At 44.3% G+C, this 12,449-nt stretch overlaps 1 protein-coding gene across 1 annotated transcript; it reads left to right on the top strand.

The window, feature by feature from the left end:
• The first annotated feature begins 206 nt into the window (after positions 1–206).
• Positions 207–10,524, top strand: LOC102907122 (uncharacterized protein C2orf78 homolog). The gene is made up of 4 exons (XM_076577163.1): positions 207–371; positions 2,112–2,873; positions 4,164–6,943; positions 8,330–10,524. Exons 1-3 carry the CDS (start codon positions 365–367, stop codon positions 6,041–6,043), a joined length of 2,649 nt encoding a protein of 882 aa, XP_076433278.1. The 5' UTR covers positions 207–364; the 3' UTR covers positions 6,044–6,943; positions 8,330–10,524.
• The last annotated feature ends 1,925 nt before the right edge of the window (positions 10,525–12,449 follow it).

Raw genomic sequence — 12,449 nt, 5'->3', positions numbered from 1 at the left:
ACTTCCAGGCCAGGATTGCCTCCTCTCACTAGCACACCTCAGCCTGCATGGCTACTGTTAGTCTCCTGGCATCCTCTCCAACCAATCCCACCTGTTAGCTCAGAATCCGACTTTCTCATTGGCTGCTGCCCCGTTTATGACATCATTCACCCTTCAACCCAACCTACCAGCCCTGGTAGGTTCTTGGGGTTGCCATGGTGATGCCTGTAAACAAATTTGGATCATCACAGGTCACCTGTGACCAGTGACCAGTAAGTGCTGTCTGATACCGGACACACTTGCCACTCAGGTCAGTTGATCAGACAAGGACAAACAATTCTCTTGCTCCATTGTACTGTGGATTGCTGATACTCTCCCTCCGACCATGGCAGGTAAGGAAAGAAATTTTAAAACATTAATGAAATTAGGGATCACTTACCCTTATTTTTTACTATACTTTAAATTTTTGTGTAAAGGGTATAATGTTGATGCTGATAGAGATATCTCGAATTGAATGTCATATTTAGATTTGGTTCTTACTGAGGCTGGAAAATATGGACCTAAAAGAAGACAAACTGCAGAAATAACCCTGGATATACACAAAGGTAGTTTGCAACTAATGTTACAGATAACCACAGAGTAAATAAAAAGGCACAAGAAATTTTCATATCCCAACCCATTATTAGGCAGCCACACTGTTGAGATTAGTCTAGGTAAAGGTTTCCTGTCACATATAGAAAACAATGTCCAGCTCTAGTCCCTGGATCTTACCCTCTATCCAGCCCATCTTCTACAGCATTCTCCTCATCTTTTGGTAGGTTTGGATGTTATCAACATGGGCTGACTACTCCACAGTCAGCTGTTCTCTGGACAAGAACTCACACACCAGTGTGTGCACGGATTCTCACAAGGATTCCCAACTAGGAGAGTTACTAGAAATTAACAATTACTGTGGAAGTGTTCATTGAAGAATCCATGTAACCAACTTTTAATTAAGAAACAATCTTATTCAGAGATGAACCCCATGCTACATTAGAAATCCCAAACTGTCACTTGAAACATAGGCAGTCAACATGAAATATTATCAGCAGGTTGTATTCATGTAGTCATATTGGATGTGTGCTGAATTTATATTAAAAAATAACAAGTAGTGACTTACATAAAAATTAGTGGGGAACAGAAGGAGCTAGAAGACAAGGGATTCTTAGCTAAATACAGTTCTTATCTATGAAAGTCCTGGTCCATCATTTCATTAAGAAAGCTCAGACAGTTGATTGGCTTGATCAGTTTGGGAGGCATCTAGGCAGTGGGACCAAGTCCTGTGCTCATTCCATGAGTTGGCTGTTTGAAACCAGGAACTTTTGCAGGGACACTTGGCTTAGTCTGGGAGGAAGGGACTGGACCTCCCTGGACTGAGTCTACCAAGTTGATCACAGTCCTTGGGGGAGGACTTGTCTTGGAGGAGGTGGGAATGGAGGGTGTGCTGGGGGTAAGGGGAGGGTGTGGGAGGGGGGAGAATAGGGGAACCCATGGCTGATATGTAGAACTGAAGGGTATTGTAAAATTAAAAATATATATCACCAAAAAAAAAGAAAGCTCAGAGTAGAACCAAGCCTGGTGGACATGGAAGGAACCTACCATGCCAGCACTCTGATGCAGAGACAGGCCAGTCTGTGTGATTTCAAGGCCAGACTGATCTAGGTAGAGACTCTTTCTCTGTCTACATTGAGGAAGGTCTACACAGAACAGAACAAAGGCACAGGCATGAGAAGCTGTCTAAGGTTCTCCTACTTTAAACACTTCTGTTCTGGGACACAGGTGTGAGGCAGTGCCACAGCAGGAATCAGAACAAGACAAAGCAGGGCAAAGAAGGCTGTTGTCTAGGTTAGAGCAAGAGTCAACGTGGATCAACTAGGAAGTCCATGCCAGCACAGGAAGAACAGGCAGCTCACTAACTGAGTGCCATCCTATCCTTTAGCAAGAATCATTCTGAACCATTTGTGTGGGATATGTGAGGGAAAATGGGTCTCAGACTCTCCCAGACTGTACAAATGGGAGATAACAAAGATCTTCAAGGGAAGACACACAGATTCCATCTCACCCTCTTCCAATTTTCCTCTTGCTTCCTACAGAAAATTTCCAAAGTGCACCTTTCTTTGGAAAAGAATGTGTTCTGCAGCCCTCTGTGCCTGGGCTGAGGAATGCCATGCCCTTAGCAGGAAGTGTGTGCAACTTCTCCAGGGTCTCTATTCCAGCTGTGAGTGCAGCATGGCTCCTGCCATCAGACTCCAGCACTTGTTGCCAGCAGCTCGTGGACAGTGCCTACCCCTACCTACCAGTTGGCACAACCATGGTGACTGCATTGACTGACCAGGGCCAGATCACTGCCTCACCACTCTCCTATCCAGGTGTTCTGCAGTGTGGTCCCATGGGAAACACTGACCAGAGGGGAGCTGCACTCCAGGACTTCACTGTAACTGTCATTGATCAGAATACCACATTCTCCTCCTTCTCTAGGACAGCCCAGGGTGATAATATTTTAGATCCCAATGCCTTAGTCCTCTCCTATCCAATACTTTCTGCCAGCTTTTTTCAGGCCTCACCACCACAGGTACCAAATCAGGGATACAGCCTAGCACCTTCCTACCTGGAGGAAAGCCAGGTCTATTACAATGAATTCAACAGCCTGGGCCCACTGATGCCTGGAGAACTTGGGCAGTGCCTGCAGGCCTGTGGCTCTGTGTCCTCCTCTGGGGGTCAGGCCTCTGCCTTGCAACCAGAGATGGTGATGATGCCAAAGGAGATTCAGTCAACAAATGTCCAAACACCCTTCTCCACATCTGCCATCTACTATGCCACACCTGCTCAAGACAAGCCAGACACCATTCTTCAAGGTGAGTAGAGCCAGGAGGGAGGACTGAGATCTGCACTCAAAGCAGACACAGCTCAAACTTTCAGAAGTGGATGTCCTCAGGGAGGAAAAATGGGAGTCCTGAGAGCTCAGCCTTGTTCTGGCTCACCATCCCCATCTTCAGTCTCTATAATGACTGACAATGCAGGGCAATGAGTGGCATCCATCCTCCATTAAGACATGTCCATGGACATCACCACAGACACACACGTCCCTGACCTAGCTAATCAGTCCCATGCACCATTCACAGCAATCGCCTCCTTCCTAATCTATTCCTCGGAGCTGTAGAGGACACCAAGACCATTCTGTTTATTTTCTCTCACTTGAATTCTGATTCTAGAGCATTGCAATTCCAAATCTGTCCTAGAAGAAGTATTACTTGGTGATTCCAAGTGCTGGCACTGCTGTTTTTTTCAACCATAAGTGCATTGAGAGTCCAGTATACCTGGTATACCAGAGTACAACTGCTAAATTGGGCAAAGCTTCTCTCTCATTCTCTCTCTTCTCTCTCCTCTCTCTCTCTTTCTCTTTCTCTTTCTCTCTCTCTCTCTCTCTCTCTCTCTCTCTCTCTCTCTCTCTCTCCCCTCATCATTCCCCCTCTCTCTCCAATTTTCTTTTGCTATGGTTATTCAGAGGAGATCCAAGGCTATACATGATAACTAGGATATGTTCTAAACTACAAAGATAACCCAAGCTAAAGATTTCACCTTCTTAAACCAATATTCAAATCATTAATAATAAGACTGTGAAATGTGGAGCTGGAAGAAATCCAGAGTTGTTGAAAAGATTGCCTTGCAGGAGTGAGAAACTGGGTTTGGATACCTGACCAATTTAGAAACTCAGGCAACAGGGGGAATTTGAGTAATGCCAAGAGTTGCAAGACATGAGCAAGTTCTTGAAAATTATGGACCAGACAACCTGCCTGATATCAAACTTCCACAGAAATGAGGGTCACTCTTTCAAACACAAAAGGAAAGGAAAGGGACAACCACAACCCCAGGCAATTCTGTCACCTCCCCATGATCACTATGCATACACACGACACACAAACACCGAGGAAAACACAAACATCTGAGAAATCATGATATCACATGTTTACCAGAAATAAGAGAGTGGTCACAAGTCTCTCAACAGAGGTGCCGCCTGTGCTATTCAAGCAGAGCTCATAGGAATGACTTCCACACTGCTGTAGGGGTCTGAGTACTGAGGAGCACTGAAGAGTGGGGAGCACCTCACTTACCAGGCACTGACTTCTTCCTTGACTCTTTTTCAGTGGCGAAAAAGGAGACAACCCTGGGATTGACAGCTGCATGCCAGACACTCTGTCTGCTGCAGAGTCCAGACCTCTGGAATGCCAGCATGCAGGATGTTCAGAAGTCACTACCTGTCCATGGGGACTGGTCATTAACTGCCCCCATAGACAGTCCTTCAGAATTCCTGCCCTTGACTCCTGCCCCAATCTTGGTACAAACAGAGAATAACAACTTGGATTTGATGACAGATGATCTATTAACACCTCTGGATGCCTATGAGGGCATAAAAGAAAACCAAGACCCATCACTTCTCCCTTTAGCACATGCCAACATGCAGCAGGCCCTGAACTACACTGATTCAGGGATCCTAAAACAGAAGCTTTCTCCTGACAATGCCACCTTGGGAAGCAGTAGCCTTGGTCAGGATGAGCCTGGGGTGCTGCAGAGTGCGATGGGCTCCAGCATGGACTTTGCAGACATGACTACACTGGTGGCAGATATTCACCTTCCCAGACTCTTCAACTCAATCACTGATATGAACCCATTGCAAGATCCCACAGCAACCCTATACAAAGACATCAGTAGAGATCAGGTCCAGGAAAGCTCCAGCAACATCAGTGTACCCGTGGACCAAGTGAGAAAGGATGGCCAGAAAGCCTCTGATGTGCTAGATGGGTCTCCTCAGGCCAGAATCCAGCTCCAGGACCTGGAGGAAGAAGAGGCTATGGGCAGTGCTGGGTCCAGTGAAGGGGCTATTGACAACATGCCTAAGAACTTGGAGGACAAAGCCCAGAAAGCCACACCCAGCATGCCCAGCAGAGCAAGGGCTCAGGGGCAAGACAAGACCAAGAGATCCAGAGAAAACAAGTGCAAGAAAACAGAGGAGCTCAAGCAGTCAAGGAACAGAGTCAAGGCAGACGAAAACACCACCATGCCAAAGAACCAGAGGAAGAGGAATCCACCTGAGCTCAGCCACAACAGCTTTAAAAAGCCTCGAACTCACCTCGGCATGCACATGCTAGAATCCGTGCAAGTCTTTCACCCACTGGGGAAGAAGAGTGAGAAGAAAACTGGCATCTCTTCCTCCCGGGCTCGGCTAAACTTCAGCAGCAACAAAGATCCCAGGACAGGCCCAGCCACCACATCACTTCTGGATGTGCCATGTAATGGCCGAGGCCCTGGTAAAACCCCAAGCAATGCTCAGAAAACAGAGAGAAATGCTTACAGGGAGTGTCATCCATCTCCATCCCAGTATAAGCTGCCCCCACCTGGCAAGGTCAAATTAGTACCTCTAGCTTTTCCAGCCCTGGACATGCCACAAACAAGACCTATTTCTAAAAAGCCTCTCCCCCTGGCTTCACACAGGGCCCCTGCACTGTACCCTGTGAGACCTCATTCTGACTCAGCTCAGTCTACCACACTCAAGCCATCTAAACCAGCTCCTGCCAGCACTTCTTTGATGGCCTCTGACAAGCCAGTTCTGCCTATTCCTACCAGTGCCATACGAGATAACATAACCAACCCCATCCAGTCTTGCACTGGGCCTCAGCCAGCTGTCTGTAGGCCAGTATCCTACAGGGCATCATCTGACCCTTCACTACAGAGGGAGCTTGCCTCTGCTGACAAGAACAAGGCCCCATCACCTCCCAAACCTCAAATCCAATATCTACTGCAAGACTTCAGCCACCAACCAATTCCATGGAGGAAAGTCGACATTCCAGGGCCAGTCATCTCACAGCCCATCACACAAGAGCAGAGACCAGAGAGGGAGGCCATGAAGAGGCGGGCTCAACAGGAGAGAGAAAATGCTGCCAAGTACACCTCTCTGGGAAAACCGCAGCTTTTCCTTCAGAGGGAGAAGGATATGGAAATTTCCAGATATTTTGGCTATGTCATGTAAGGGCTGGCCTAGCATTTGGAACCCAGTATTCTTCAAGATAGAGAAGGTGAGATATGGAGACACATATACATGTATACATTGGATATAAAGCCTTGGACATAAGTGTAGATATGTAGGTATGCATTGAGTTAAGGTTAATAATATGTACATCCCAGGATTTACACATAATTGGTCAAACATAGTTTCATTACTTGTAAATATCTGAAGACACTAAAGGTGACTGGAGAAAGTACAGTCTGTTATATTTTATCCATGAGTAAGTATATATAGAGGGTTTTGATGGTTTCTTCGTACCTTAGCTGTTATTCATTTATGTTGTCGAAGTAGTAATATATGTTATATAAATACATCATATGATATAAATCCATGTTAGTATTATGTAAGGTAAAAGTAATTAGCCAAAAAACTATAGTGGTAATACAATAATACTCCTTGACTTTTACTTTTAGGTAAAATAAAAGTCTTTGATCTTGGTGTGTTTCCTATACTGTATTCTGTGATAGTAAACACACTCCTGTTCTTACTACACTTCCTCCCATTTTGAAACACTCACCCCAGCCCTTTAATATTTACTAGTCTGGGACAGAGCTCCTCCTGAAATTTCATGAAATGAAATACAAGAGTATATGTGCACACTATCAAGCATCCACCATAAAGAGAAAATAGACAAGGTTGACCAATTTCCTGACTTGGGCATCATTTGATTACTCTTTGTCTCCAGTTGTATCCATCTTTGAAATCACCCATTAATGCTTAATTTTGTGTTTGTGTGTTTGTATGTCCTCTACCTGAATTCCTGTGGAACACATGTGTGGAGTGCCCACAGAGGCCAGAAGAGGCCATCAGACCTCTGAGGTCTGGAATTAAGAGAGATTGAAAGCGTCCAGGAGGTGTTCTGAAGTAAGCCTGCGGATACTGTAAGAAAAGCAAGTGTTCTTATATACTGAGCCATCTCATGAGCCTGTGTTGAATCCACATACTGCAAACAAAATAACTTCATTTTCTCTATGGCTGAAAAGACTTCACGTTCAACGAACATCCCACTTTCTTCACCCATGGCCATGCTGTTGGACACCATGCTTGGTTCCCTATATTCTTGAAACGGTGCTACAGTCAGCCCTGAAGGGCAAGTACCTCTCTAATATATTGAGTTCTTTCTTTGGAAAGGCATATATGAACCATGCGGTGGGCCAAGTTTTGGCTTTTGGAGGATCCTCCACATTGACATCCAATCAGGCTGGAAATCTTTCCATCCTCTCCAGCATTCCATAGCATTCCTTTTTCGAACTCTCTCAGAGGTGACTGTCATTTCTTTTCTAGTTGGCCTTGGATGGAATCTAGGATTTCTCTATGCATTTCCTTGATTCCTCCTCAATCTGAACCATTGTATGTCCTGACTCTTTGAAGAAATCAGGGAGGACTGTCTTTCTCTTTGCACTGTACTACCCAGGTTGCCTTCTTTCTGATGATATATGTATTTTATCTAATTCTAAATAATCTTATAATAATCTTCTGACTGGGGTAGCAACAGCAAAGATGTCCTCCTCTTATCTAGGACTATCTCTCAAATAACTGTTTCTTTTTTTCTGGGATCAAATGTTTTACTTCCCTGCAAGACCATCTGTCAACTACAGGCAGGATTTCTTGAGTGGCCCATGTGTTGCTCCATTCTGGCCTGTCTGTGAACATTCAACACTTTGGCACACTCTGTGCTCTAATATTATCAGGGATATGCACACTATTGCCTCTGAGGCATTTGGCACTTCTTTGAGAGGGTGACACACAGGAAATATAACCAATTGATTTGTTACTTTGCTTTTAGTTTCTTGAGACAGGTTCTCTCTCCATAACCCTGCATGTTCAGGAACTAACTATGTTGATCAGGCTAGCCTTGAATTCACAAACATCAGCCTGCCTCTACCTCTAACACTATCTCTGCCTCTGCCTATGGCTCTGCCTCTGCAATTACCCTGGCCCTGACCCTGGCCCTGGCCCTAACTCAAGAGTGTTGAGACGAAAAGAACAATCCCACAAACAATTAGAATCAAGTTTCTTTCTATCTATGTGCATATCCAGGTTTTCCCAGCATGACTGGATGAAGAGGCCATGTGGAAGCCAAGGTGCATTTTTCTTATCTACTAAAAATCTGAATATCTGAATATCTGTAGCCATGGCAGAGATCCTAAGAATGTCATCCAACTGTTGTAGAGGCCTAAGTGCAGAGGTGCACTGAAAGGTGCACATCCCACTTACCAGGTACTGACTTCTTCCTTGACTCTTTTTCAGTGGTGCAAACGGAGACTTCCCTGGGAATCACTCCTCAAGCCAGAGACTCTGTCAGCTGCAGAATGGAACTCTGCTACTCCTACACCCTGGATTACCAGATGAGGACACCACCTGTTAATGGGCACAAGTCATGAACTACCCTCAACCGCAACCTTCAGAATTCCTGGCATTGCCACAAGCTCCATGCCTGGAAAAAAACAGAGAATGACAACCTGCATGAGATGGCAGCAAATCTGTCAGTGCTTCTGGATGCCTATGAGTGCACGAAAAACACCAAGACCCATCTCTACTCTCTTTTAACACACCCTGACATGCAGCATCCCTTGCACTTCACTGATGCTGGGAGCCTAGGGAGAAGCTTGCTTCTGACAATGCCACATTGGGAAGCAGCAGTCTTGGTCAGGATGAGCCTGGGACATGCACAGTATGTTGGTCTCCAGCATGGAATTTGCAGACATGACTACACTGGTGGCAGAATTTCACCTCCCCAAATGTTCAACCCACTCTCTGAACTGAACCAATTCCAGTTTCTCACAGCCAACCAATGCAGAGACTCCATCGTCATCAGGAGCGATTCACACCCTTAAACCAGGTGAAGAGGAAGGAAGAGAAAAGCCCTCATCTGATTGATGGAGATTCTCTAGCCAGAATCTAGTATCAGGACCTGGTGGAGGGACAGAGCCTGGGAACAGTGCTGTGGCTAGAGAAGGTGAAATTGACATCATCACCCAGTATATAGAAGGCAAAGCTCAGGAAGCCACACTCTGCAGGCCCAGCAGACCTAGGAATCATAGAAGACAACACCAAGAGTACTAGAGAAATCAACTCCAAGAAAGCTGAGGGAGCTGATGCTATGAAGTCACAGAGTAAAGACAGAAGACAAGCTCACTGTCCTCATCAACAAGAAGATCAGTTCACCTGAGCTCAACCCTGATGGCTTTGAAAAGCCTCAAAACCACCTCAGCGAGCACATGCTGGAGTCTGTGAAGGTCTGTCACTCACTGTGGAAGAAGGGTGAGAGGAAAACTGGCATCTCCTGAACCTTGAACTCTTTGTGCCACTCTGTGCTCTAATAGTGACAGAGTTGGTCACACTTTAGCCTCTGGAACAATTGCCATTGTCTTTATCCAGGATTACATATAGCAAGCAGAATTCATTTATTTATTAACTCACTTTTAGTTTCTTGAATTGGGACCCACTCCATACCCAGCATCTCCTAGAACTGACTACATGGAACAGGCAATCACTGAACTCAAAAAGATCTGCCTGCTTCCCCCTCTGCAACAACCTCCATCTCAGCCTCTGCCTCCCCTACAGCCTCCACATCTGCACACTCCTAGGCCACTATCTCAAGTGTGCTGGGACAAAAGGAATTCTCCAACCAGAAACTTGGAATCAACTTTTTTTTTTTCTGTACCCGTGGATAACCACGTTTCAGTGCATGACTTGATGAAGAGTCCATGTGTACTCCAGGGTACATTTTTGGTACATGCCTAAACTCCAAAGAGACTAAGCCACATGTTTTTACAAATGCAACTTAACTCAGATTCATTTTTCCCCTGACAATCTGTCTTGTTTCAGTTGTAGGCTCTACTTGTTACAATGCCCTTGAAGCACTGACCTCTTATGAGGTGTGCTCATGCTATCTTGTGTATTTTCTCCTTTTGTATTAAAGTTATGATTGCTTTTCTACTTCTAAGGAGTTGGGAATCTCAGAAATTTTATTCACCCTCTCCATAGAGACTCATGGTGCAACTTTCTTCACAATATCTAACTCCCAACTACGGTTTATGTCCAACATTGTTCGTTCTAACAAGGGCTAAGTCCAGTCTAACTCACCTAGAAAATATTAACAAGCCTAGTAGGAAAACATCCTTCTACCTGAATGCAATGATCCTCACAGGGACAAATTTGAGTACAGCAGAATGATGGAAAGCAATGGCTTAGGGAGGCCTCTGGTTTTATCACTCTCTGTGTGTGGCTTAGTGACAGATTTGACCACTGCCATCAGACTCCTGTGTTCATCTTATCCCCTAGGAGCAGTGGAAATACATTTGGATGGATATCTTGTAATCTTGGTATTATTATTTTAAACTTTATGTATTCAAACTAAGGGTCTTGTAAAATAATCCTTATTAAAGAAACTCAGGAAGCACTTTTGATATTAAAGCAATTCACACAATGCTGTACCTGTATTGAATCCTCAATATCATTATTTCTCATTGTACTATTCACTGAACATGATTTTTAAAACTATATGTTGTACACTGAGCCCAGTAACTTTGTGACCAAGGCCTACCCATTCCTTAACTCTCACCAAAATCTTAGGCATTGTTCATATGCTCAACAGCATTGCCTTCAGTGTCAGGAATGGAACATGTAGGTGTGTGTAATCTCCCACCCATATAGCGAGACAGCATCGAGACATATTTGTCTGGGACTGGATATATATGGTATAAAATGATTATCCCAAGTTATAAGAACTCTCCTGCAATCACCTTGACTACACTTGTCACTTTAGCTGAAATGGTTCTGTTGTGTGTAGACATCACATATTCCTTATCCATTGCTCTGTTATTGGACAGCAAGATCAGGTAATATAGATATTCCTGAAAAAAAAGCTGCTATCTATACTCAAGTGCAAAGCAATAACTTGTTCAATTCCTTGGAATAGTAGAGATGGAAATTGAGATAGACCATGGGTTTGTGTTTAAAGTGACTCCATACTGAAATAGAGAGAGGGTAGAATACTTCACATTATATCCACCAACTTATTGGTGTTTCCTGTGGAAGCAATACTTGGAAGCCCCCTACTTTCAGTTAACTCTCCATTTCTATTCTCTAGCATCAAGAAAGACCATTTTCCAATGGGCCTGGTGTTCACATTCAAGTAATGTCTGGAATGACAAGTCAAGTTTTCATGAACCTCCATGGCTCCTTCTACTATGTACAGTTAAGCTTCACAGCCACAGACCTGTCTATCACTGAATTAATCTGTTCAATTACTTTCAAAGTTCTCCATTCATCTGATCATCCATAACAATGGGATGTTCACTTGATTTTGGAATAGAAAGCCATGCTACACTCTTCTACCCGACTGCTCTATCTCTCAATTCCACTGGGATCCTACTGGCAGGACAATCCCTGAGCTTTGGATGGACTGCTTTGTTCATGATACATTTCTGAGTACCAGCCAGCCATCTCACCACAACAGCAGCCACTGAGTCTCAGCAGCCTAAACAATGACAGCTCTCTCCAACAGCAACAGAAACAATGCCATAGGAAGACCTACAAAGAGTCAGACTGTAACAGTTACAGCTGCACCTGAAACTACATTAATCTACTGGAAACCACAAAGCTTTAGAAGGGAAACATAGAGACCCAATCATTCCAGTCAACAAAACAATAGCAGTTGTCTTCCCTCTAGACCTGGAACTCCTCCATCACTGGAGATTTTGTGTTGGGTTGCAGTACAAAATACGAATTCCCTTCTGTGCAGGTGTACACATATTAAATTTGGGAGTTGTTTAAATTATAGCTATCAACTCTGCTTTCTCTGTACCAGTGTATACATCTCTCTTGTGTAGATGTAACCAACCGTCTTATTAAATAAGAAACACAGAACCAATGCAAAGAAGAAAGCCAAGAGATCAGAGCTAAGAGCCTTACCTGCCTGCTGCAGCTAGCCTCTCCAGCCAAGAGACCTCTCTGAAAGAGAGCTACATCCTGTCTGTTTGTCTTGATATAGACTTTCTTTTCTGCCTTCTCTTCGGTTGTAAACCCAACCACATGACTGCCTCTTCACTGCCTGTTTGTACAGTTCTCCAGGTCTTCTATGGTTGGTATTGAGATTAAAGACTTTTGTCTCCAATGATGGCTGTAACCTTGAACACACAGAGATCTACCTAGCTCTGCCTACCAAGTGCTGGGATTAAAGGTGTGCACCACAAACGCCCAGCTCTGCTATGGCTTGCTATTAGCTCTGACCCCCAGGCAACTTTCTTTATTAACATACAAATAAATTCACATTTCAGTACAAATAAAATACCACCATATTTCCCCTTTTCTATATTAATAAAAAGAAAAAGGAAAAAGGTTATAACTAACAAAAGAAAAACTA

This window comes from Peromyscus maniculatus, chromosome 1 (assembly GCF_049852395.1).
Source record: "Peromyscus maniculatus bairdii isolate BWxNUB_F1_BW_parent chromosome 1, HU_Pman_BW_mat_3.1, whole genome shotgun sequence".
NCBI classification, from domain to species: Eukaryota; Metazoa; Chordata; class Mammalia; order Rodentia; family Cricetidae; genus Peromyscus; species Peromyscus maniculatus.
This window is presented reverse-complemented; position numbering and strand designations above follow the sequence as displayed.

Bases quoted from the DNA above. Each gene is read 5' to 3' on its own strand.
- LOC102907122 (XM_076577163.1), top strand. The intron at 2,874-4,163 runs GTGAGTAGAGCC...ACTCTTTTTCAG, and splicing joins GCCAGACACCATTCTTCAAG to TGGCGAAAAAGGAGACAACC.